The following is a 27773-nucleotide window of genomic DNA, read 5'->3' on the forward strand; positions in this document are numbered from 1 at the left end:
AGATACAGGGCAGTGATTTTCTAGAAATGCACTATTCAAATTTATTGAAACTATTTTGCTCCTGAAAGAAAAATAGGTACATCCAAACTGTTCTTTTTTTGTTTTTTCTCCTTTGCCTTTCATTTTAACTGACATAGATGTTTGACACAGAGCAGTTCCTGGAACTCACTACTGGAAACAGCTCAGCTCATCATACTCTTGACTGTTCCTCCCTTGGGCACTCAAAGCAAGGGGCCCTGGCCGCTTGGGACCACACAAGTGAAAATACTTAAAATGACAAAACTACTTGACAGTAACTGATGCCCTTCTACTCTACTCAACTCCTGTACATGCCTGTAAAATTTCCACTTATCTCATCATATTGCGATGGGGGATTAAAAAAAACAACAACCATAATAATAAACACCAGAAAAGAGACAGTAGGGCTGCAGTTATTCCATTTCACCTTAAAATGCCAGAAGTCATTTGTAACTCTTAGAGAATTACCTCATATATGTTTGAAGTTCACCAACTACTTTTTACTATTATTTCCATCAATGTTTTGATACGATGACTAATCTCTGCAAAATTGCATGATGTAACACAATGGTTAAATATAGCACAGAATATCTTTGCTTTCTCTTCTTGCCAGTCACTACTAGAGCTCTTTGTATCCTCACATAACTTTGTGTTTCTCACAGCTTACAAAATAAAGGTTTAAGAACCTTTACATCCTTTGGTAACAATTATACACTTATTTGTTTGCTCACACTATACTGTATAAATATACATGTGTACTTATGATTATATACAATGACATTAAAAGAATATTAAGACTGCAATTTTAAGTTAGGAAACACTGGAATTAGCATTGTTGAAAATGTTGGAGAAACAGGCATTACAAAAATATCCGAAGAAATGAATAATTCTACCTTTGGATAAGAATATAAAATGTCTGCAGTAAGTTGGGCTCTGGGCCACGTATGATAAGGGTAAAGCAACGTATTTAATAGCTACTCATTATGTGCATCCTGAATGAGGTAGGAATTCTGTGGAAAAACAGAGTAATCTCATAATTAAATGTAAACATATGAGGGACTGATTTTACTCCATCAAAAGTGCCCATGTTCTTTTTCCTTTCATCTTCCCAAATGTTACCACAGTTCTGTTATCCCTACTCTCCATTACTCTCTTCTCTTGTCCCAGTTTGTTCCTTAAATTTAAATACATTTCTTCATATACGTTTGCCTTCATTGCCCTTTGCATACCAGAAGGACAACCCCTCTTCCATGTTTCCTGGCCATAAGAAAGAGCACGTGCCACAGATTCCCTGATCTGCTCCAGTTTGGACCCTGATCCACTCCAGCTCAAAACAGTGCAAAGATGTATATGTACAAAGCAAGAGTGTTCTGTTCAAGTTTATTATCTAAAAGAACATAACTGAAAACAGCATTTTGGCATAGTTTATACTGAGCAACTTTTGCAATATGCAGCATTATCAGCTTGCCTACAACAGCAGAAGTCATGCTTTAGTACGTGTTTGCCTGTTCTGAGCATTGTCAAACAGAATGTGTGTGGTCATATAATTAAACATGGTGCATACACAGAAGTTCAAATCCGGCTGCACAGGTCATGCTAGTATATTAAGTCCTGCTATTCCACTGCTGAGCTTGATAACAGTGACAATGTTCCTTTAATATAGTTTGTGTGTGTATGTGCCTACATTTGTATTTGATTTCTCTTACAATAAAACTGAATTTGATCTACGTCCGTGAGGTTTGACTCTTTTCTTACACTGCCTTACACTGCAAAACCGCTTTGAATTCAGTTATCTGTCATGCATATTAACACAACAGACAATTGTTTCCTTCTCAAACCCATACATATATACTAGGTTTTATACATGCAGTCTCTTATATACACGTACCTGCACATTACAACAAAGAGAGGGACAAATAAATCTGTGCCTGCTGCATTTTGTACACTGCCAAGATTTGACAGCATTTGTACTATTGCACTTTCTGGAATACTACCCTGTTAAGAACCCATTCCAGCTTGCTGCCAGAAAATTTCAGTTTAGAACTAAACCAAAAGCTAAACTGAGGCAATAAACTAAACTTGTTCCTTACTCCCTGAGGTGGTCCAACACAAAACAACATAAAAGCTGCTTGTTCAGCCGTGGCTCTCCTCTTTTAAAGCTATTGTATGACTGCCTTCATTTCAATGACACATGCTGCCTTTTCAGAAGGTGATGGTCTCTGTCATATTTATTAAAAGCAGTTTTGCTCCTAAGCAGCCTTAAGTAGATAACTAGAGACTGTAACATAAATCATATATGACATTATAAGACATGAAAATTCATTCTCGGATTACTTACCAACCAGTGACCCTACCATACTCTATTTTTAGTTACAGAAAATGAGCAGAAAAATACTCATTTACAGGGCAGGAGCTTCTAAAGTTTTTAATGTCAAGAGTCATGCTTCTCCAGAGTTAAATTTGATTTTGTTTCTCTTTGATAACTGTCAAAGCATACAACATTGCAAGCTAGAAGTTTTCTGCTAGCTATGCCTTATGAGGGACTCATAAAAATTGTTTTACTTAACAGTTTCTGTATCTGATTAACTCTGTTTTTTAAAGCACCCCTGACTTTTTACTGATGACAACATGTAATAAAGTATAATGTGCTTTAAATTCTACCTATTTACTATACCTCTTCTGGAGGTGATCTTCAAATGCATATTTTTTTTACACAGCAATAAAGAAACATTTATGACTGGTGTGTAATTCACATTAAAGTCTGTACAAAACAAAACAAAACAAAACAAAACAGGAGGGCAGAGACCTTTGAGCCAGCTACAAGAAACCATCCTGCTGTGTAGCCACTGAGGAACATGTCAACTTACTTTATTTTGTAAACCCATGTGTTCTAAGCAAGAGTTCTTGCAAAAGTTAACCTTTCTTAGCTATTCAGGTATTTGGGTACACCTATACTGCACTGAATGTACAGGTTAAATCTGCACACGTCTGGTCCTCACAGATTTTAACAAGACTTCTTGATTTGGCAGCCACTGCCATGTTGCTGTTACTACAAAATCAGAAAATGGATTCTATTTCAACTTGGAGATCCTAAGCAAGCAGTCCTGATATCTGGATTACATACCCACTTACAGTTTATAAACACACTAAGCCCTATTTTACCCATGCAGTATGTAACAGTGGTGTTATTACTGCATTATTACCATTAAAACTGGAGCAAGCTCACAACTCCTTTGTACAATAAAATACAATGACATATCTTTTATTTCGTAGCGCCCCTTAACAGTAATTCAGAATATTTTATGAGGCTAAATATTAAACACGACGGTGTTAATGAAAAACTTGAAAAACTGCTCTGAAAAGAAAGGAAGTGTTGGGTTTGGCTGCATTAGAAAACAGCTGGTGAAGAATAGACTGCAGAAGTTCACTAAAGTAAAACTCATAGCTATGTGGCTTATTAACAGTATGACAGAAGACTTGATCTCTGACTAAAGGAAGAGGATACAAATAAAGACAAGGAGAGTTGATCGGGTAGTGCAGAGGATCACAGGAAATCCCAAACCAAGTTATGATAGAACTTGTAATGAATGAAAACCACTGGAAAGAAATGTGGGTGTAACATGATGCTGCTTATTTCTGTCTGCAAGGAGATAAGTAGCAATGATCTACAAATGCTGAAGTACAGAGATATTAGGACTTGAAATTATGAAGGAAGAAAAGGAATGAATCTAAGGAAAAATGAGACGAAAACTTAATGTACTATCAATATATACACATTTATACATACTAACAAGCAGTTTTTATGTTGTAATATTTCATTTACTCCTAAAAATTATGTTATCATGAGACCAAATAGCTCCATTTTTGTAATGCAAACAGCAGCACCCTCCTACCAATAACCTGGATATCCTGTGGATAAGAAGAAATTTTAAACATGGACAAGAAAAGACAGAATGCATGGTACTGACATTTGTTTTACTTCATGCTCACTGTTGACACTGTAGCTAAGTGGTAAATCGTTCCTTTGCTGTGAAACTCTGAAATCTCAAAAATATTTCTGCTCCACATCAGAATTAACCCCAGAAATTTCAAAGCTTCTCCATAAAATAAGAGCAAGGAGAGACTCAGTAATACCAATAAAAGCATTCCTGTCTGCCTTTATTTTAGAGTCAAAGAGGGATTTGAAACTTGGCCTTCTGCAACACAGTAACAGTGCTCCATTCATTTTTCATTCATTTATTCTCTCCTTCTCATTCCCAGTGAAAGTGTCAATGAATCAGCATTACCAGCCAAGGTAATAATAGCAATAATAATATCAACAATAATAATAATGACAACAATATGCTATTGATAATATCAGCTGTACCACTCCTCACATCTTTCACAGAAACAAAGAAAAAAAATAGCCAGGCATTTTGCTTGCTCTTACTATGCCGAGCAAAAACAGGAATATAAAAAACCATATGCACGTGCTTGACAGAATTATATGTATTTGTAAGTAATTTGATAATATTAATCTCATCAGTTCTAAGATGGAAGAATAGGGACACAAACCATGCCCTTGAGTAACAGAGTCAAATAAATCAACACACCATTAACAGCCATTACAAATATTCTATTTTCAAATGGAAATGAAGAAATCAGACCAACATTATTAGCCAAAGAATTTTCACCAGTCTTATTAATTTAAACTATTTAAGCCAGTTTCAACATCTGAAGAACTTTCCTACTCTCAAGGGAGATATTAAACATATATGCCTGTAATTCACAGATTGCTGCTGCTAGTCATCAGAATCTGGATTTAATTCCATTCAGCTCAGATTTCACCTCAAATTGAATAGTTCAATTCACTAAAAACATTTCAAAATCAAATAGAAAAAGAATAATCTCATGAATGGTAGACAAACTAAAATTATGCATTTCCTTAAGGATCTTAGTAAGTGAGACATCTTTGATTATCCAAATAATCTTGACAGCAAACTGCAACCTAATTTGCACTCAGATCTCTCTGCAAAACCTTCCTACCCTCAACAGATCAACAGTCCTGCCTTGGTAGGACTTGTACAAACTTGGTACAGTCTGTGAACTTACTGAGGGTGCACTTGATACTCTCATCCTGATCAATGCACAGATAATTTAAATCAGGTATGAAGAAAAACCCAGGGTCAAAGAATTGGCAAAGAGTACAGGAATCTTCACTCCCCATCCTTTATACATTTTAGACGTATTGTAACTAAAAGAAAGGGAAGATGAGGTAGTGCTCTTGCCATTTCAGCCTGCCTTAGGTAGGTGACTTGGCTTTGTTGTTTTTTCTTGAATGACAGCCTGGTTTAGAATGGCCAGCAGAAGAAACAAGATAATTCATCAATTCAGTCTCCCCAGGTATTAATCAAATGGGGTATTCTGTTCCCTCCAAAATTCTTTCATAATATTCCCAAATAAACCTAACTATCAGAGAAGGCTTCCAGAACAGTCTCCAATCATGTCAAGGATTAACGAATATTTAAGTGCTACATGACTCTCCTGAGGAAGGAGCAGCTTTCCACTCCGGATATAATGCATTCTCTGCCAATATTGAAACTGACCAAACTGTAAATCCCTGAAGAGTTTTCAAGGAACACAAAGTGGCCCCATTGGTATGTAAGAACGCACAGTTATATTTATTGATCAGCAGATTAGGTCATTCCTCTTCTATTCATTTTTCTAATGAGACCAAGATAGTGGTTATCAGAAACCTGTTAAATTTATATCAGATGATTTGATGAATTTTATTTCATGTAGAGTCAGACATACATTAAAAATTTTTTTTTCTTCTACAAAATAAGTACTTTGTTTTTCTTGTGACTCCTGTTTCCGTGGGTCAATCTGTGAATCTGTGGATGAATTCTACCATATCAGTCAAATGATGCTGTCTCTAGAAGTCTTCTAAACATGCATGCCTTTACATTACTGACTTTATGGTTTTAACCTCATTTCTGTAAAAGCAATAAAGATGCTAAATTATACAGTTCTGCCCATGTTAAAAAATTCTTACAGTTGTTTCACTGAGAGGGTCTTCAATCTTCATTCCTTGAAGAAAGGACATAAAATTTGGCAGGATGCTTTTCACTGTCACTATGCAATCTCACCCTGTTTGGACAAGCTATAAACTTCTGATAAATATCAAGAGTTTGCACGTGCTCAATAAAAGCTTGTTAGAGGGTATCAAGCAACATTCCTTATGGAGTCTGCTTTCACATTTTGTCTTCCAGAACTGAACAGAGCTTTTTCTTGCAACAGCTCCTCGTAGCTGCCAGAAACAATTATGGAACTGGGCACTGGAACAGAAAAGAGGCGAACAGTCTTCCTCTGTTCTCCGTGTTCCTCTTGTTATACACACAGCTCAGAGAAAGAATCACTTGGTTTGGAAGACACAGTGCTCATAAAAATGTGAGTGAAAAGAGAATCTGTGTGGATGGAAAGGTTTTGACAGCAGACAAAGGGCTACCAGAAAAGATTGCTGGCCATGTGTGATATGCTAATGGACAAGAGCAGAAGTGGCAAATTGGTGGGAAAAGTGTGCAGTAAATTAGAGCAACTGCTTCCCATAAGAACCTGGAACAGAACACACAGTTCTCAGTTTTCAACACCCCTCTGCTGTAGGTACATGGCAGGGAAAGTCACTGCTAAACTGAATGCATCTTCTCCATGCTGTGGCCAACCCACAAAAGAGATGACAGCTCATGGCTGGTGCCAGATACTCCATCTGGAGACACACAAGAATCTGTGCTACAGGTATGTGAAATCTCCATTAATACCAATGTAGCAGTCTATTTCACTCTACCTAATGACAACTGCTTTTCAGGAACATCTTATTTTGTTTACTTTATGTTACCTTATAAGACAGGATGGTCCATTAAAATCTATATAAAGTATGAAACATGCTACAAAGTCTTACTCAAAATTCAGAACATATCAGTATTATTCACCTGTGCAACATTTAATTGCTTCCTGCATGCATAATGAGGATATTTAGTCTCTTTTACATTAATATAACCACCCTGGATTGCCCAATAATCACAGTGTTTATGGAATGGTTAAGGTTTAGGCTTAGACATTAGCCTTATTTGCTCCAGGAAGCAACTGGTGCACAAGAAGGACCAAGAAAATCAAACATCAGTTCCGTCATCTAAATGCGAATTTAAAAGTCCATCTTCAGCCAAACAGGAGGAGATCAAAGGGGAAGGATCAGCACTATAACAGATGAGGGAATAGACTGTTCAAGCAAAAGGTAAGAGATGAGAAAAGTAAGGTCTCAAAAACGAAATGGAAAGCTGCATTATTGGAACTGTGTTCTGTCTCTGAAGTCTGCCAGAAGACCTGAATTCTTACAACAGCAACAGAAGTCAACAAGAGTTTCTCTTTTTTATTTTTTTTTTCCTTCACACTTCAAGCTCTATAAACAGCTCTAAACCATATAAGCAGTAAGACCAAAAGTCTCCTTAATTCTGAGGACTGGACATTCTTGAAAAAGCAGGATTTACTCTCTCAGTGTTTCAAGTACACACATATTTCTGTGGAGACATAGCAGCTCATTTCACAAAATAAATTATTTCTTGTTTGCAGAGAACTCATTTAATACAGTAATAATCACATAGAAAATCCCACATGGAAATTAGCTACTCAAGGCAGAGTTTGGCTACAGAGGTCACACACAAAGCAGTCAGGGCAAACATTATGCAACCAAGAAGTTATGCTGCGTTGTCAACTCAGTTGAGGTATATTTAACTGGAGCAACACAGTACCATATAGGGATAGACAGGCTTGCTCTGAATGACAGAAACTACTCCCTCTGGGCCGAACTACCCTACTGCTCATCAGGGCTATGAAGATAAAAGTTTCCTGAATTAATTAACTTACTGAACTTACCATCCAGAATTTATTGCTATTTCTGTAAATAACAGATGTATGCTAGGAACTAGGTTGTAGGGCTACAGGAACACAAAGGGAGCAAGACATCCCTAGTTCTCACATCCACTGATGGGAGACAGTTCCAAAGTAGTCAAGACAACAGTGTCCTCAAATACTACTGCTTTTCTGCACACTTAGTATGGAAGCAGATGAACCCTTAGCTCTTTGACCTCCACCATAATATGCTGCACAAAAACACAAAACTAGGCCATGATTCACATGCTTCAGTGCAAGTAGCTTTGGATACACTATGGACTACAGTTCTCACTATCTCTTCTGGAAAGCTTGTGAGATCTTTGTAACTCCTGGAACACAGGGAGTTATACTTGAAAAGATCAACTAGCAATGAGTGAGCAACCCGTGTCACTAGGACAGGAGCAAATTGTTTACTGTAGAAAATCTTGAATTCACTGAATGATAAATTTGTGAAGGTCTGTCTTCATGTCTGAGATTCTTAAGGTCATCAGATTCTTAAGGTCCAGTCTGAGTAGAAGTAGCTTACATGGCTCTTGGCTCAACTGAGGGACCACAAACGTTGTGTACTATGGAACCACTCAACACAATCTGAAGGGAATATTTCCTTCAGTGCAGCTGAAAATACCATAAATAGGCATTCTCTCTTGCTTCCTTACAAAGAACAAGATTTCAGACTTGGCTCAGTAAAACATCTGCTTCACTTGAGGGAGATAATCCATTTCTTTACTGTACCCATATGTAATAGAGGTAACACAAAGAAAACCAACAAACAAAAACCACAACAAAATTTAAAAGACAAGTCTGCATTTTGCTCATCTTTTATGTCTTCATGTATATCTGTAAAAAAAAAAGCTTTTAACAACAAGTTGGTATAATTTTCACTCCTATGTATCTTCAAAGAAAAGTTGCATAGCAAGGAATGAGCCAGAAAAGCATGCAAATCAAAGGGCTCCCAGTTGAGTGTCTGTTGCCTTGAACAGATTCACGGGTCATAAAAATTGTTTGGGTGTATTCTGTAGTAATAAGGGATATATATGCACTATTCAGTCAGATAATGCGACTGCTTGTACTTACTGCAATTGGCAAGACTGCAGGTTGAGTGCCCATAACTATTAAAAGTACAGCACTGTCTGTTCTTTTTCCTTTCTCATCTTCAAATTGCTATAAAAATGAATCATTCACATGTTAAAATAACATTACTGTAATGAACCTACAGTATGTAATCTTTTCCCAGATAAAATGTTCCTTAGTATTTTGCTTAATGAAATGTTTTTAATCTACTTTTTCTTCTCCAAGACAATAACTGAAAACAAATAACATATTATATATCTCTTACTCTTCATTCCTTATGTGCATGTCCCAAGGAAGCTGGTGAGCACAAAAAGCACACACTAAAGTACTGTGTTGTCTTCCTTTCCATCCATCTTTGCCTTTACGTTGGGTTTTTGGTTAAATTTTGCATACTTTGCTTATGGTTTAATTAAGGATATGCTTGTTTCACATCTGTTTAATGAAACATGTGGTACTCAGGTGTCTGATACCTTCTCCTTGGGTAATTATTCCAGGAAATGAGACTTGCAATCTAGAAAACATTCTGGCCACAAAGGTAATGCCTTCAAATTACTCACTGCACTGGTAAACTATAGATGATTCACTGGTGTTTCTCTCAGCTTTTCACTAAACAACACACTGTGATAATGCACATCACTTAATGATAGTCTTGGTAGCCAAGGAGGCATGACAAGCATTTAAAAAATGCTGTAGAAGCAACAGGAATAAACACTTATATTGAAAAAATGATTACTTGTGAATACTGCCACTGAAAAACTTGTCACACTTTTATAGGACTGTTACTCCAGTTACGGCAGTGACTTACTAGATTCTGCTTGTGGCAGTGATTTCCCTAAATCAGAGTGACAACTCTGAGAATATGTTTTTGTTCAGAAAGCATGAATACAAGTAACGGAATCTAGACAAAAACTTTGGACACTTCACCAGTACAATTTAAAAATACTGAGTAACCACTATCCAATGGGTAAGTATGACCTAAATTCTTCTAATTGATCACTACATACAATCTAGTCAAGGGACCATTTAATCGGTATGCACCATACATCTTGAAATCCACTGGCTTCCCAGTGCATCGCTGTCTTATCTAGATAGTCTTGCATCCTGTTTGAAATTATTTCAATGAACAGAGGATGTCTGGTACCCTCAGTAGGCTGGTTCTGCAGCCATTTCCACTGCTCCTGTTTTTCCATCTTACGTAGCAGAAAAATCACTGCTTGTTCTCAGTTCTGTGCTACTTTTTCTGTTTTTCAACCTGCTCCAAATACTTGATGTAAGTCTTTATTGCTTCTGATTCACCATCTTTTCATACTTCATGTACGACTGCATAGTTTCCTGGTTTTATTTCTGTATTTCTTTCTTTCTCTGACCACTTTCTCTATGAACATTGCCAGAGACATTCATCCCATGACTATGATATAGCTATTTTTTTTGCCTCTACATATGCTTTGTGTATTTTTAAGCAAGCTGTCACATAGCCCTACAACATCATCAACCTCAATTTTCAAGTGAACTCCATTCACCAATGAATAATTAGCTATAAGCAATTTATCCTTTTTTGTTTCTATTCTTATTTGATTATTTCATTCAATTATTTATTTCCCAAAAAAAAAAAAAAAAGCCTTCTCTGAAAGTTAGTTCATGTCTTAAATTCCTTCAGCTGTTGTCTTCCTTTCCTTTTTTCTGTCATTATTAATCATCTTTCAGATTATAGACAATATTAAGGAAGAGAAAGGGAAACAAGCAGGCATGCAGGACACAAAGCAAACTGAACAGGGTAGAAAGAAAAAGAAAAAAAACCTGAAAGATACAGAGATAAAATCAGAGAGGAGAAACAGAACAACAAAAGAAGATGGGGGGAAAATCAGTACAAAAAAAAAAAAACAAAACCAAAAAGCCTGAGCATTAAATGGAAAAAGGAGGAAAAGGAAAGAAAGATGTAAGGAAAGACATCCTAGCTGTAGACAGTGGGACACAAGACAATAAGAAGGAACAGACAAAGAGGAGAGAGAAAACAAGGGAGATTAATGAAGACCAAAAAGAAGGCCTGGCAAGATGATCTGTATCAGAAATACATGGCGGTTTTTTAACCAAAATTGGAGATGCAGAGTATAATGGGGAACAAATGGGGAACACTACAGACCAGAGTGGAGGACCAAGAACAATAAACAAAAAGAAATATTTTAAAATAAATGAGCGCAGACTGAATAGAGCAGTTGTACTGTTGAACGCTCTAAAGAGAAAAGGGCTTCTGAGTTAGAAAGATTAACGCATATTGTTCTACAATTTAAAAGGTAGTAGGATGCTAAAACGTATTAGCATAAAATGTGTTATATTTTGTGCATTTCTCTTACATGTTTGATTATTCCATATGCAACAGTGCTTTGAATAAGTACACTGAAACTAGCAGAGTTCTGCTGTCATCACACGACGATTTAAGATAATAGTAAATTTACACTTGGTATCTTGCTTCTGATTGCTTACTGCAGTCTTTTACCAAGCTGTAATCTGCCTCATTCCACCTAAACATTATAATTATTTTTAATGGAGATGAAAAACACAACAGAAGATGTGATACTACTGTTTTATGAGGCACTGGTTAGAGCTCATGCTTATTTGTGCTTGTTTTGTTACAGATTGGGAGCTAATGTTGAACATAATGGATAAATACATTGGATAAGTTCAGCTTCTGCGACAACTCCTTCAGAGAAATTGCATGTTGGCAGATGCACTCATTTCAAGTATGGCGCCCCAGTATCTGTATAGCTAGAATATTATCCAACAAAGAAATAAGAACACAGCAGCCTAATGAAATCCTTTGAAATTATATAATCAATTAGACAAAAAATAGTTGGTTCTCACAGTGATTTCAGCAGACAGAGACTGACTGTCATCATTATGCTAATCTGCATAAGGGAAAAAGAGTGAAATGCCAGAAAGCACATACAGAAAACAAATGTAAAGCCAGCAAAGATACCATGAATTAATAATATCAGTCTTGCTGAGGTTAATATTAAAATTCTAACCAGCTCCAACTGATGTGAAGCAGAGTTTTCAGTCCATCTAACCAGGAAAAACAACAGTAGCCCACCATTTTTCAGGACAGGTGCAAGTTTCCAATTGAAGCTCCCCTCCCGAACATTGTTTTGAAAGCGTAGCTACCCCTCCAGAAATTTGGCTGAGCTCAGGAAAAAGGGCAAGACTTGTCTCAGCCTCTTTTTCTGGATGGACATGGCACAACAGTTGGGCTTTAAGCACAGTTAAGTATCTGAGGAATAGGTAATATTTGCTTGTGAGGGCAGTGCGTGCCCTTACAGGCATTTCCTAGCTCCTCCTTGGCAAATGCAGCAGGCCAGATGGAATTGTTCCTTGGGCTGCCAGTTGGACCACCCTGGTTTGTACCAAACAGGATTTTAAAAAACCCAAGGGGATGGAAAAAGTCTGAAAATTAACATCTAAAAATAAACAGGAAATGAAGGCAGAACTGTTTCACATGAAGTGCCATAAGTACATGAAATAGAATTGTCCCGTTAAAATTATCAAAATGATGGATTTAAGTAAAAACACTGTGAACAGTGAAAATAACGTTGGGGCAGTGGGGGAAAGGAAGAGTTTTATGTAAACAAAACAGTCTGAACAACCGCAGTTACAACAACGCTATCACTAGAACCACACATGGATATCTTCAATGAAAGGTAAAGGAATGTGTCCAGTGTACAGGATTTAGACAGTCTGAAACATGTTAACTTTAACAAGATTCCTGTAGTCTCCTTTGGAATCCCTTCCTTACAGCTTAAACTGTTTTTCCTTGAAGTAACAGTTTGGAGATAATGAGACTTGGGCTGAACAGAAAGTGGACATTTATATTCTATCACTTGCACCGTATAACTGAGCGCAGTTGAAGAAGAGAAAATGACTGCATAATAATAATGGACAGCTTACTAGTTACCCAGTAAAAGTTCCTAAGATTTAAAGCAGATTATTTTCCATATGGATATGAGACGCTGTCCATCTGTAAAAACACACTATTTTCAATGCATATTATTTAATGAAAATTTAATGCCAAATAGAAATATCAAAAATACAGAGCACAATCCACTATCACTAAGAGAAAACTTAGATGATCTACACATGACCTTATCCTTTTGCAGATTCTCCTACTGCAAAGCACTGTGAAACTCAACCAACAAAAACAGACATAGAAATAATGTATAAACACATTACTTAAGTGTGGTACCAATGAAGCTAATGCTGAGACATATCACAATATGCTTTTGCTTTTGGTATTTCACTTATCTGAGACCTTCAGATTCAGAATTCTGCATTTTCTTATTCCAGAGTTTTACACAAACGTGAGCACTGGAGCACTTCCATTATCTAAACAGTTTCCCCAAAAACTTAAACACAGTGAAGCACAATCAAGCCTTATCAGATAGATTACTAAGTAGGACTTGCTAGGATACTTAAACTACCAACCAAAACAATATATTCAGCACATGTTTTTTGCAGCAGCTAGAAGCCTTAAAAAGTCTTCCTACCATACTAAGCGAACTCTGCTGAGTAACACTTCTTTCTTAGGGTGAAAAAAAGAGAAGAGAAGAGAAGAGAAGAGAAGAGAAGAGAAGAGAAGAGAAGAGAAGAGAAGAGAAGAGAAGAGAAGAGAAGAGAAGAGAAGAGAAGAGAAGAGAAGAGAAGAGAAGAGAAGAGAAGAGAAGAGAAGAGAAGAGAAGAGAAGAGAAGAGAAGAGAAGAGAAGAGAAGAGAAGAGAAGAGAAGAGAAGAGAAGAGAAGAGAAGAGAAGAGGATATCGTGAGACCATTGAAGATGATGGACAGAAACTGGATTCCACTTTGGTTAACAGGATTAAACTATATTACCTTTATTAGTGTTATATTTGCAATACCACTATACATTAATATTCTAAAACAATAATGTACAGGATAGAGCACAGGGCAATTATTGTTTCACGGGTAATTCTTCACCTTTCAAATAAAATAGCACTGAAGGGTCTTTCTAGAAAGTTCCTGGGGCAGATTCTTAGGTAACAGTAGTTACTACAACTGAAATCGACAGAAACATAACTGTTTTGAACTGCTGATAAGCTCCTATTCTCTTTTTGAGGAGGATTTTGAATATGGCCAGAAAAGGATCACAGGTTTTCCTTGCCTCACATACCTGGGAAAAAATTCTGTCTCTGCTACAAAAGTGCCACAGGTTTCAGTGAAGCCCAGCTATTCTTAGTTCTTTCCATGTTTGTACTATCAACACTTCTAAAGCTTAGGATTTTTCAATTTTTCTGCAACTTAAAGAATTTCAATCCCTTGGAAATGTAAAGGGATATGGTTTCTTTTCCCAAATTTATAAATCATGATAGGATTTAGACAAGAATAAGTAATGTATTATTTTATTAGTTCCTTTTTTTTCACTGCATGCAAACTTTGCTAATTTACTTAGAATTATTCATAGAACCAAAGAAATTACCATTCTGAATATGTCTATTGCTCAGCTTTCACACCCTAATTCAACAAGTCTCAATCACCACCTACATATGTTTAACTTAGAAACAAGAGAAAGCATGTACTTCCTCCATATACAACACCACTCTCATCAGTGTTACTCCTTTAAGCTCTCTACTTCTGTTGTTTCTCTAAAGTTTCCTCTAATACTACTCTATCGATCACTGTAATATCAATTAGATGACAAAATAATACACGTATTGCCACTATGCAGTACATGTAAATAACTGTAAAATGCAGAAGGCAAATTCAGTTCCAAGGGCCTTAAAACTAAAGACCAGAAATATATTAATATGATGTAGATAATAAAGGCTGTGAGAATGACTATATTCAGCCTTGCATTTAATTATGTGCCTCATTCCAGTATTAACACTGTAATCATTTCAAAAGCTGGCTGATTTCAGTTTCAGCCAAACCACCATATGAAAATAAAATGAATTCTGACATACATTGTACCTGAAATTGACAGCAAATAGTATTCTCTAGCGATACTTCCATTTTTTATTGTCAACAAAAAGTTTTTAAATGAAAACTAATTACCCATTCTCAGCGTGAAATGTCGATGGAGTTGGCGGTGGAATCATACTTGGGTGGCAACACTCCTCAACATCTCAGCCAAAATTTACACAGCCAAGGGTGTTGGCTACCTGTAAGACAGTGATATCATCATTTCCAATTGTATCCTTTCAAAAGATATGTAAACAAAAACATAGCATCAAGCAATTTGGCTCTTAGCAAAGCTTCATTTCCACAAGAAAAGCAAATTTGAGAACCTGCAGCTGTAGAGTATTATACACGTTTTGAAAATGTAAAACTATGGCCATAAAAACAAAGGAATATCAGTCACTTGAATAGAAATATCTGAGCATTAGCTCACTTCTGACATATACTGACTAAACAGAAACTCGTTTTTCTTTTTCAGGTTGGTAATAGATATTCCAAAATGTTTACGAATATACAGATGTAGCATTAAGCCTATATGACAAAGCGAAAGATGTCTAAGTTTTTGTTGCTTTATGTTAAAAAAGAGTAAGGTCACTGAAACAGGGCATCCTCCTCTGAGAAAGGTTAGAAAGTAAAGGTTTTCTCAAATAAGAATCAGAGTACCTTGTAATGGTTTCTATTTCAGAGCTAAGCAGAAAACACAGATTCCTTAATTGTTCAAAACTTAAGCAGTGCACCAGCCAATTCCAACTTCCCATCAGTGCATGACTGAAAATTCCCCACATCAATTGCTATTAAAAAAGTATAAAAATGAACATAAGAACATATAACTTAACACATATTGCATGTGATCATTGCACTCACAAGAAATAAAGCATCACACTGTTCGAACGCTGAAGTTTGAGCCATTGTTAGAAGGACAATGATAATAAGGGAAGGATCAAGAGGTAGCTGATAAATGTAAAGAACAGTGGTTTCATGGGTTCTGGAACAAGTCACGACTGAGAGGAGAAAGTATGTCTGAAAGAACCTTAATTTCTTTATTCACTTTATTGATATTTTATCATTAATTGTTAATTTTTATGTATTCATTTATTTTCAGTGCTAGCCTAATTTTCCTTTTATTTATAGAATTTTATTTTCTTCAAAGAAAAGGAACATGGGTATCTTAGCTCTACCCAACAACAGGTGAATTTGGCATGCTTTGAAATGTGATGTTATTATCCCATTTAAAAGTTACATCCTCAGAATTCAGTGTCATTCTAGTAGTAGGCAGGATGTAGGTATGTGGACCTCAAGATACAGTGCGGAATCCCATGTGAGGAATCTCTAAACTAAGGGATCAGTAAGAAACAAAAGAAGACAAGGACTGTTAGTCCGTCAAAACTTTTTAACAGAAGCACTCTTTGTGCATCTTATACGGCTCCCTCCTACTAACAAACCAGAAAGAGAGATAACCCAAAATTACTACTTCATCTGCTAGAAATGACATTTTTCCCATCATGTTAAAAATGACTATTTAAACTTTTTAAAACTATAACTTACAAAAAATAAAATAAAAAATCTCCTGGCAACTCTACAGATATTACCAGTCTGCTCAGCTATGTCAAAACAATTCCAATTCTGCAACTTCCAGAGCAGTTTATTGATTTCTTGTTACAACAGCAGTCTCAGGGAATGTACAGCTGTCACTTGGAAGTGCTCCCCAAAGTTTTGTCTGTACAGATTACTTACTCGTGAGACAGACAAGTGCCCTTGATGTTAAAGTTCAAACCCTTTGGAAAGCCATGCTTGGCAGAGCGATACACAAACCTCCCAGAAGAACTGAATATTCGGTGTGAGGTTTATAAAAACATGCAGGTCCACAGAGAGCAGCCCACACAATCCCTCAGTTTCTTCAAGCTGGAAGGGGCACGGGATGAACTCAGGGCCTTTCACCATTGTAAGTATTCAGATAAGTTTATCATAAACAGTCTACTGAACGTACAATGCTAGCAACTCAGCCTTAATACTAGAAAAAGTCTAATTTAATATTGGAAAACAAACAAAAACACAGCTGCTAGAATTATTCCCTTGTGAACAATCAGCTGATCCTTGATTTTCCAAAAAATGCTGAATGCCTGTAGAAACTCACTTGATTCCCACCTATATTTGACTGACTAGCTAGAAAAATTCACCAACTATAGTCCATTGTCCTGCAAACTACGAAAACAATGTAATTCCCACACTAAAATACACTCCGGTTGACAGGTCCGAAAAGTGGCATGGGTTATTGTCCTCTGCTGAAGTCAATGGCAAATCCATTGGTTTTTACATCCCATTGGAGTAATCTCTGTCTACTGATCTTGTTTCAGACACAGAAAGTAGTTTGCAACTATTTATCAAACCTGAAAAGCTACTGTTCCTGTCTTAAATCACCATTCAGGCTCTATTATAAGAAATTATACGGGGAATAGGAAAGGTCAAAACGCTAAAATCAATTACTTTAAGTCTTTTGCCACAATCAGAACTGAACTTCTGCAGTAAAGGTTAAGCACAAGCTGTTTGCCTCATTCAAACAGCTAGTCTGTAGTCACCATTCCTCGGGAAATAGGGACTCTCTTATATCTGTAATGAAATCCATGAAGCAGTACTGCTCACCCTTAAAATTCACCTGATAGTGGTTATGATACATGCCTCAAGGTTAGGACATAGTGCTTAACTCATTCACTTGGATGTAAACGCAATTTCAAATCTTGTGGAAGCTGGGCTGCATATAAAAGTTGCAGGATTAACGTCACCCCACCTGGACTTCTAGGCCACAAGCTGAACACATTCATGCAGAGAATACTACAGAACAAACTGCCTATCTTGTGTTACATCTCGTATGACTTTTAAGTGCTATAATCATTAGATCTTAGCTGTTGCTTGCTACTTTGGGGGATTGCTTGGGATTCAATGCATATAGTGAACCCACTGATTACACTGTAATTGGACAACTGAAGGATACTATCACCTACTTAGATTTATTTCTCTCCAAAGTTAATGGAGTCTTCATGTCAAAGTTTAGAACATACATGGTCCATTCTGTCTCTGATGACCACACTCCTGGCAAAATAATATCAGCCTGCAGAAACAGAGAGTTTCAAAACCTAATGGTTGGACAGTGCTCCATGTGCATAAAGTAGCTTTATGACCACACACTGAAATCCTAGCCAAACTGCTGTCTATATTTCATTTTAATTACAACTAACTTAAGCATCACTTTCTAGTTAAAGGTTGGACACTGTAAATAATCTCAGATCCACATACTTTAAACCTGCTGTGCAGCATGGGACTGTGAGGGAGGGCAAGCAGACCAAGCTAAGTCACTTCCCCAAAACCAGTCTTCATCACAATTTTTTACAAAATCACCCTAGTCTTCCAACTGTGTCTGTGTGTGACTGGGACTCAGACTACAGCTTTAATTCTCTCCAGACTGATCTCATGCAGTTAGGATCTAGGCTGCTAATACGATGCTCCCCATAACCCTTCAAAGAAGCAAGACACAAAAAGTTATTAAGGGTAAAATTTGCAACTTAGGAAAGCGCAGCTAAATGGACACTTCAGAAGGATGCTACTGTGCTGCATTACAGTGCCACAGACAAGAAGCCTAGAAGTGCACAGGAGCCTCCTGAAGCATGCACGATATCAGATGTGTGAGGCAATTTTCAGCACCATTCTGAAATCCTTTAAGATGAGCCAAAAACACTGACTTGGAGCATGCTGTTAGCATGTGTCTGAGAATGACTGCTAAGTACACTGGTACCTGCCTCCACATGCCAAGGGACATGGCAGCTCAGAGAAAGGTGTGTCCAGAAGCATGTATTGTATCCCTCTGATAGCTACTGTAGCTACTGAAAGCATTTCAGCATTTTCTTGATTACATCTTATACAAAGTGTCCCTAGATGAATTCAGGATACTCCAAAAGCTGGAGCAAGGGTTGCCATAAGCAGTGGAGTCACGATGGTTCCTGCTAAGAAAGAAAGGTTTTCCCATGGCAGCTTCCTTTGTCTCTTTGTAACACACATAAATATAGACATGCTGTTGAGGTGAATTACAGAAGGTAGTAAAAGTATGCAGAGCATAGGCAAAGGGGCCTCTTGAGTCCTCATTCTTTCATGAAATGGTTTGCTTTATCTGCCTTCTGGTTAGCCTAGCTTATGTTGCAAAACTCAACAGAGGTAACTGATGATTTGTATTAGCAGCTGAGGTGATGTGATATAATAATCTGCAGTTCCTATTCCCTGCTGAGCCAATCAAGTGGAGCTCACACCAGCCGAATACGGCCTTTGTACAAAGAACTCAGGGTTTTTTGAAGTCATCTTTAGAGACCAGACACATGAGTTTATAGTCCCAAATGGTCCAGGTGGCTTCACATGGTTTAGAGGATTTCTTTTAAGAGCCTATGGGAACACTGTGGTAAAGACATACCCTAAAGACTTGTCTGTGACTGTCTGGGCATCTACTTTCCCATAAAAAAATATCCCAGTAAGTTCTGTTCATTCATGTTACACCAGCTTTCACACCTCGTATTTGTGGTATGCAAAGACAAACAGCATTTTATTCTGAACACCAATGAAATGATGTGGGCTTTAGCATATGGTGGATAGAACCAACCAGAAATGTTCTGACCAAACTGAAAAATTCTGTTACATCACAAGTAAAAATATAAGAAAAAAATATAATGGTTTTATAAACTTCTGAGTAACCACAAGATGCTTTTGTGAAACCATTCCAGCAGTTTTCCTTCTTCACTAGCAGAGGAGCTGCAGCAGCAGATGGACTCCAAGAGTTCACAGCTGTGGGGAACTCCTGCCACAGAGACTGCCCAGGAGTCGGGGTTTCCTGATATTCCAGGTCTTTGCTCTGAAGCCACAGGAACCCCAGCCCTAGTGATGCAGCCGGGAGCCAGAACAAACTCTCTGCTTCTAATGGGACTCTCAGGACAGTCAGGCTTTCACCCAAAGAAAAGCCAGATGCGCAGAAACGTGGACTGCCAAACCTTGACATTTCTGCCCAACTTCTCACTCCAAATTTCTAGATTCCTGGGTCTCAATCCATCCAGTTGACAGGGAAATGGGGAGATCCCTTTGCCCAGCTCCTGTTCCCATCCATTAACTCATGTAATAACTGTACTTCCCCATACTGACACCACAGCTGCTGCCATACTTCCTTTTCTGTTCAAAATACTAAGGAATTCACTAACCTTAAATCTTAAAGCAGGTTTCTTGGTGCGTTTAAATTCCCTTGCAAGATATTTATGAAGTTTTAAATTCAAATGCTGAGCCACAGAAATAAAAATAAAACAAATTGCAAGTTGTCAATTGCATGTATAGTCTCTGTCTTACGCTCCTTGAAGGATACCCTCACACATTCAACTCACGTTATACAGATACCATGATGTACAATGATATAGACAATAATAAAGTTAACAAATGTAGTGGTATCAATAAGCACTGTCTGCTTATCTCCTGGGCAAACCTAGAGGGAAATCCAGCCGTATGCAAATGCCATAGCAGTAACAACTTCCCTTTAATCCGCTAACCCCTGCGCACATAACTGTATTGTAATTAAAAGATTCTCAGTGTTATCCTACATACTATGAACAAACGACAGAATTTATTCATCTCTGCTTCAGGCATTACCATGTTTAATCATTTCCATTAATGAACTTCACATGACAGAACCCAGGCTGCACTAGAAGACTGATGTGTTTATTAACCATATTTCCTATGTGTATGTTTCTACTTCCTAAGTATTCCCTTATCTCTGTTTATGAGAGGCTGAAAGTCACCTGAAGTTGACACTCTGAAATGTCATATACTAATACTGACCTAACTTTGCATTATTAAAAAGGTTTATAAATAAATTCCTCTATCAACCAGCTTGAAAAAAATACTTTGTTAAAGAAGCCATCACGTACTTTTTTGAAGTGTGGAAAGGAACATAAGATTAAATCACACACACACAAAACCAAACCAACAAGATCAGCAATTTCTACACAGGGGTTTTAAACAACATCCAAACCTCTGCAAGACTTGCTTATACATCCTTATATCCCACTATAGCTACAGAGCTTAAAGTTTCGAGCACTTCACATTATACAAGGTCAATAGTACATTCCACAGCATTTCTGGGAAATGTCTTCAGCATGGATCTGTGCAAAACTTCTGTGTAGAATCCGACCTTCACACACTGTCAGCTCTTTCTTAGTTTGGCAGCTTCCCATCTCGGGAAATCATTTTCTATTTAATTAATATAGCTCAAATTCACCTTCTCTGAGAACCGGTACAGGTATACATAGGAACGGATATTTGTGCAGGCAGAACTCGAAGGAGGAAGAAAGGTTATTTACTAATAGCTGTATTACTTTGATCATATAGATTTATATTCCTCACTTCCTCTCTCCTCCAGAGACAGGAACTGCGAGGACCGGGCTGCAACCGCCCAACAGAAATTTTCACTCAGCATTTGTTTTCTCAAGAGGGGATCTGCCCCACAGCCACTTCTATCCGTCAAGTTCCAGCTTCCCATTCCAATGAGCGAGAAGCAGTGTAAAAGTACACAATCTGCTTGAAAACCATGAGCACCTGCCTACTTGGGGAAAGAAACAGACAGGCCTTCAGCTGTCTACATCCAACTCTACAGCTCCACCTGTGTGACCCCTCTGTGGTGAGACTGCCTGGCAATAGAAGTGACTTCATTCCGAGATGGTTATTCCGGTATCATAGTAGAATCACCTTTATTTCAGAATAACCTATGTAATAATCCGGAGAAATGAACACGACACAGTTGTTGTAGTACAACTAGTTATATTGCTTTTGCCAGGTTGCTCATGGTACCAGTTCCCATACTGCCACTAATACAACAAAGAAAACTATTGCTAGCACTGGTGAAACCCTGTGGATGCCATGCTGACTGCACCCATCAACATGCTGCACCAGAGCCCTCGTGCACTCCTGTTATCCCTGATGCAGCTCAGGCCTTGGCCAGGAATGTCTTCAGCCAAACGAGAGTCAGGTGGCCATGAGCTAAGGGACCACCGGGCTTCAAGTAATACACTGAAAGGGAGAAGCAGCAGCTCGAATGTCTACATGGTTTATGGGAGGTACTCCTCGTGTGTTCCAAATCCCTATTTAGTTCAGTGTGGACCGTTTAAGCCTAAGAGTTCAAAAGTAAATCTGAAGTGACTCATTCTCCTTGCTTTGAAATGAACATGAGGACAACAGTGACAGGCCCCGGTTCCTTCAGAAACATTACCACAAACAAGGCCCTCCCTGCGATCCTCCTTCCCCCCAGACGGGCTCCTCGGGTGCGAGGCCCTTTCCCTGCACATCAGAGCACACCGCACAGCTCCGGGAAGCAGCCCCGGGGGTCCTGTTTGCCCACCTGCCTTCCTCCCTCCGCCGGCGGCGCGGCTGCACCTGCACGGCAGCTCTGAGCGCGGCGGTTCCCGCAGGAAAACGCTCACACCTCTCTGCGGTCCGGCTTTGCGCTGCGGGGCTCCGGGCACCTCCGTTCGGGACACCCCAGCGCCTCCCTCGCCCTGCGCTCCGCGGGCTCCCCGAGCACCGAGCTCTGTCCGCGCCCGGCTCTCCATCAGCTCAGGCGCACTCTCGCCCCATTTCCTCCCACCGCTGGCGGCCGTAGCTACAGTCTGGCCGCCGCGATTCACCTTTCGGTGCCGTTTCGAACTCATTTCAGACCGTCCCCGCGGCCGTCGAAGCTCGGCCGTCGGCGCGGGCCTCGGCCACGCGCATCCAGAACGTTCCCTGACCTCTGGGAAGCGGCCGGAGCCGGCCACGAGCAGAGCGGGGCGGCGCGAGGTCTCGGCCCCGCGAGGTGCCGTACTCCGGCGCTGCCCTCCGGCCGCCTCCCCGTCGGGGCCGCGGCACCCACCTACGGCTCTCGCCTTCCGCCGGGGAACCGCGGGGCTCGGCCGCTTCCCAACGCGCCCGGGGCCACGTGCCCGGGAGACGGCCGGACGGCGCGACCCCGAGGGCTAAAGCGGAGCGGCGACCCGGAGCCGCCGTCCGCCGCCCGCTGACCGTTCCCGGCCGGGACTCCGCCGCGCCCCCGCGACTCCGGTCGGGCGCGGTCCCGCTCCGCTCGCACTCGGGCCGGGGGCGAGGCCGGGCGCGGCGCCGCTTCCCGCCGGGCCCCCGCGGCGGCGCGGGAGGCGCGCGCGGCCGGTGCCGCCGGGTGACGTGCAGGGCGCGCGGTGGCAGCACCTCCCCGCGCGCGGCTTAAAAAGAAGAAGAAAAGAGGGAGCGAAACATGAGAGCCCTAGTGAGCCGCAGCCGCCGCCGGCAGCGGAGGGGGCATCGCCCGGACCGGCCGCCGCCGCCGTCGTCGTCCCGGCGCGGGGACACCCTTCCTATGGGACGACGAGCGGAGGGCTGCCGCCCGCTGCCCGGACCGCCCCGAGCCTCGGCGCCTCGGCGCGGCAGCGGCCGCCGCTGAACCTGTGCCGCTCGCGGGGCCCCGCGGCCGCCGAGCATCCTCCGCCCGCTCGCTGCCGCCCGTCCTCCCGGAGCGGCTCTTCCCCGCGGGCCGCCCGCTCCGCTCCCGCTCCGCAGCCTCCGCGGGGAGGGAGGGAGGTGTTTTCCCGAAGCGCGCAGAAAAGTCCGTGGGATTCCCCTCCTCCCCCCTTCGGGCGCGTTCGCACGGCTCCCTCAGGCATGATGCTCAAGATGCTGCCGTTCAAGCTGCTGCTGGTGGCCGTGGCGCTCTGCTTCTTCGAGGGGGACGCCAAGTTCGGGGAGAGCGGCGCCCGCAGGAGAAGGTGCCTCAACGGGACTCCGCCGCGGCGGCTCAAGAAGCGCGACCGGCGGCTGCTGTCCCCGGAGGCGCCGGGCGGCGCGGAGGCGATGTGCCGCGGCCTCTACCCGCGCCTCTCCTGCTGCTCCCGCGCCGACGCGCAGGGGCTGCTGCACGCCGGGGCCAAGGTAGGCACCGCCGACGGCGGGCGCCGCGGCCGCTTCTGTCGCGCGGGGGTTGCGGGACGGCGGCGGCAGCAGCCCGCCCCTGGAGCTGCTCCGGCAACGGGGGGACGGGCGCTCGGCGGGGACGGAGCGGGTCCGTCCCGCGCGCCTCGCGTGGCAGCGCCGGGGGGGGAGGTGGAGGGGGCGCCGCCGGGGCCGGTGCGGAGGGACCGTGCCGGCCGCAGGTAGCGGCCCCGGGAAGGTGGAGGAGCGGGACGGGCTCTGGCTGCCGTCCGGGCGCTGGCGGCGTCGGGACCGTAAATGAGCCCGGCGGCGGTTTCCGGTTTATTTTTGTGGAGTAACAAAAATCTCGTCCAATTTTTCTCGGCGCGTTTAGCCGGGCAGGGGTTGGGACGGCGGACGGCGTCGGCGTACCCAAACTTTTACGATCTTCGCAGCCCTCGGGGCCCCGCGCTGCCCGCGATGACGCGCGTCAGCCGCAAAGCCCACCCGCGCCCCTGGCAGCGCCCGCCCCGGCCGGGCTGCGGGGGACGAGCGGGGCGCAGCTCCGCGCCCGGTAGCGCGGCGGCGGCTGCGGGAAGGCGCCCGCTCAGCGTGCGGCTCCGGGCGGCCGCTCAGCGCCTGTTGCTGAGCCCCGCGGGCGTGCGGCACCCGGCAGTGTCATTAGGAAGCGCTGCACGTGAAATAAGCCATCAGGTGGCTTTTTTTTTTTTTTTTTTTTTTTTTTCGTATTTTTTTTCCCCCTCCATCCCGGTTTAGATTTAATTAAGAATTCCTCCGTTACAACTCTGTAGTTGTCAGGGTCTGAGAGACTCGAGGAAAACTTGTGTCCCAGTCTCGCTGGCCCAAGCATAATAAAAAAGAAATACCCGGCCTGAATCGAATTTTTATGCTCGGTTCACGGTAGATTTCACTCCATTCTCATGTAAACAGCTTCTACGAATCAACATATGTGTCTGGGTGGTATCTCTCACTTTGTTTTGTAACAAAAAGCCATATTGCATCATTTAATTTGCTCAAGTCATGCAAATAGGAAAAAATCAATAGGACAAAAAGGGGTCGACTTATCCTCCTCCCCACTAAACTGCTGCCCACACACAGAGTCCTGTTGCTTATGGCAAAAGAATAACAACAACACCATTGTGTTTGTTAGTTGGTTCACTAATGGGTGAAACTGGAGAACATCATTCTCCTTCAGTCCCCGGCTCTGTCCAAATGTTCATGCCTTTTGAGGGAGCATTTGTCCTACCCCCTCTATTCCCAGATGAGTGAGAACTGTCTTACTGCAGGTTTTCAGCTGCAGATCTCTCTTTATTCATACCATATGCAGCAGCAGTTTGAGATTCAAGGCAGATAGATTTCTTCACGTCGTCTAGAGACGGTGTCATTAAGCCCCTGTGTGATAATTGAATTAAACTATAAGCTAACCACACGCGGATAACCTGAAAGATCTAGCTGGGAAAAGGAAAAAGGAAAAAAGAAAAGAATAAGGACTGGGAAATATGTCCTTAATTCACCCTGTTTGCAGCGGCTCAGTGGCATATATGCTACTGAGATTGTCCAGTGCTTGGAGACCCTTGCAGCAATTGGCTCAACGCAGTGAACTGGAAGTTGTGTTTCAGTAACTTTTCAATCTTCAGACACTTGAAGGGTTTATTCTCTTCTTAGAATTACTTGAAAACATCCCCTGACTCCCCTTGGATTCCATTGGACTAACAGTACTCAAAACTTCATATAAATGTGCGGCATTGACCATATATGCCGCACCAGCTATTCCTGAGCTGTCAAATCTGTTGGTTTTTTTTTAAACATAAGTTATGCTCTTCAAGGAATACAGCTTTAAAGGATTTTAAAATCAAGCTGTTTTCCATCGCAGATTAACTTTTCTGAACCTCTCAGATCTGCTTCATCATATCAATACACGTTTAAGAAAAAATGTCAAAATATGTCATTTATACTTCACCGAATGAGATGGTCTCTCCATAAAAGCCGTGGTAAACTCTTATGGAGTACATCTGAATGAAACTTTTCAAAAAGCTCATTTTTAAAGTTCTATTCTGTGACAGTCCCCCCCAAAATAGCTTGTTTAAATGTTGCTCTCCATCATCTATCTATGGCTGTGACATGAGCAGAAAGCTCAACACCAGCTTCTCTAAAAGCAAAGAGCTGAGCATGCTCAGTAGACATTTTCATGAGAGCTTCTTGATGAAGACGCTGGGTCTTGGAGAATTTTTGACCACATTTGTGGAATTTATAATGAAAATGGCACCATTGGCAGCAGTACTGGGAGCAGAAATGGAGCTACACTAGTAACCATACGGAGCACTGTGCTGCCTCAAGCATGATTTTTATATACAGTTGTTGACATTTAACTCTTTGTCTTCCAGTTTTCTGAGCCATCCCTTTGTTTACGAAGGACTCCTACATCCCAGTCAAATACTTTAATACCAGTTTTTCTGAATTCTGTTTTCACCCAACAGGCGAGGAAGTCCCCTCTACCTCAGTTGGCTTCACAGCCAAAGCTGTCAAGGAAAGGGTGAAAAGTAATTGTTTTCAAGTGTGCCCTTTTACAATCATTTGTTTGCTCTGGCTCTTTCACGAACAAAGGCTATTGTTGAACACATCCAACTAAACAAATAACTCATCTCCGAGTCCCTTTAACAGCTGCCTTAGTACAATGATCTATTTACATATTACCCTAAAATTGAAACCGAACTCTTTAATGACATAATCCAGTTCTATAGTACAGAAGAAGCATATGTTCAACCCAACAGCTGAACAATCTCGTAAGCATACGATTTTTAGACATAAATGCTTGCATATCAAATACAGCATAGTGCAAAGACTTATTTCCCTGTGGGTTGAGTTTTTTATCCCATTAGCATCAAAACGATGTTGCCTTTCGTTCTAGATATGACCAGGGCATGCAAAACAGATGACCATATTCAATGTAAAGAATTTCTGTCTACTGTGCCTTCTTTTGGTTCTTCTTTGCGCTATTCTTTTTGTTGATAACCCAATGTTGTATGCTATGCTTTCCTCAGCACTCCAGGATTTATCTTACCTTTAGTCTTTGTGTTTTACTTTCATGTGGCAAGAGATTAAAGGATGATCTTACAGATGTTGTAAATTATTCGGCAGCAGGCATAATCATTATTAGGCATGTTGCAATAAATGTTTGGAAGTTTTACATATTTTCCACAGCACAGTTAGTTTAAAGCTCTGACGTTTGATGATTTCACACACGACTTTAAAAATTGAGGCAGGAAATTAGTTTACATTTCTTCAAAAGACCAAAGCCATTGTCAACGTAAGGTCATTTGCAAGGTGGAGAACCAACAGAAAAAGGTCCATTCAGATGAGTATTGCAGCTTTCACTTAAAACTGATTAAATATGCTCCAGCATAAATCCGTTATCAATTTACTGAGATTCAGAATAGAACGGTTGTCCTATCTCCCAGCCAGTAGAGAGTTATACGTCAGACCTCACACAGAGCAAATGTTACCACCCGATTTTGCTTTAGCATTCTAGAAGTTAAATAACATACTTGATTTTCAGATAACTGATTGACTCTGATTCCTTAATCTTCCGATTAGCTATTATATGACCAAGATTCATTCCAGAAATGACATGAGGGGGTGAATTCCTGTGGTTAATTCCTGGATAGCAGCTGCTCAGGGGGATTAGTATCCTTTTGTCTTAATTCTGAGGACTGAAATATTGGCAAGCATTTATTCTTCTGTATCACCAGGCAACGTCAATTACATTTTCCACAAGAAACAGTAAATTAGCTTTGATATCCTGTAATTTCTTTTTTTCTTTTTTCTTTCTTTT

The 27773-nt window shown here is 40.9% G+C and overlaps 2 protein-coding genes across 14 annotated transcripts in view; one reads left to right on the forward strand and one right to left on the reverse strand.

Moving 5' to 3' along the window:
• LOC146761029 (uncharacterized) overlaps positions 1 to 15177 on the reverse strand; it is a 169970-nt gene extending 154793 nt beyond the window's left edge. For 12 of the 13 annotated variants that reach the window (XR_014945762.1, XR_014945763.1, XM_085546493.1 and 9 more), the window contains exon 1: positions 15068 to 15177. The gene's annotated coding sequence lies outside the window, so the exon portion shown is untranslated. The remainder of the gene's footprint in view (positions 1 to 15067) is intronic. The other variant, XM_085546499.1, reaches the window with a different exon arrangement.
• A 7999-nt stretch (positions 15178 to 23176) lies between these two features.
• Positions 23177 to 27773, forward strand: part of HHIP (hedgehog interacting protein) — a 67927-nt gene continuing 63330 nt past the window's right edge. Inside the window, exon 1 of the mRNA XM_015861102.3 lies at positions 23177 to 23941. Coding sequence (XP_015716588.2) covers positions 23675 to 23941 — 267 coding nt within the window. The 5' untranslated portion in view covers positions 23177 to 23674. The remainder of the gene's footprint in view (positions 23942 to 27773) is intronic.

The sequence above is a fragment of the Coturnix japonica genome, chromosome 4, assembly GCF_054131305.1.
Source record: "Coturnix japonica strain WE chromosome 4, WE-NBRP24, whole genome shotgun sequence".
NCBI classification, from domain to species: Eukaryota; Metazoa; Chordata; class Aves; order Galliformes; family Phasianidae; genus Coturnix; species Coturnix japonica.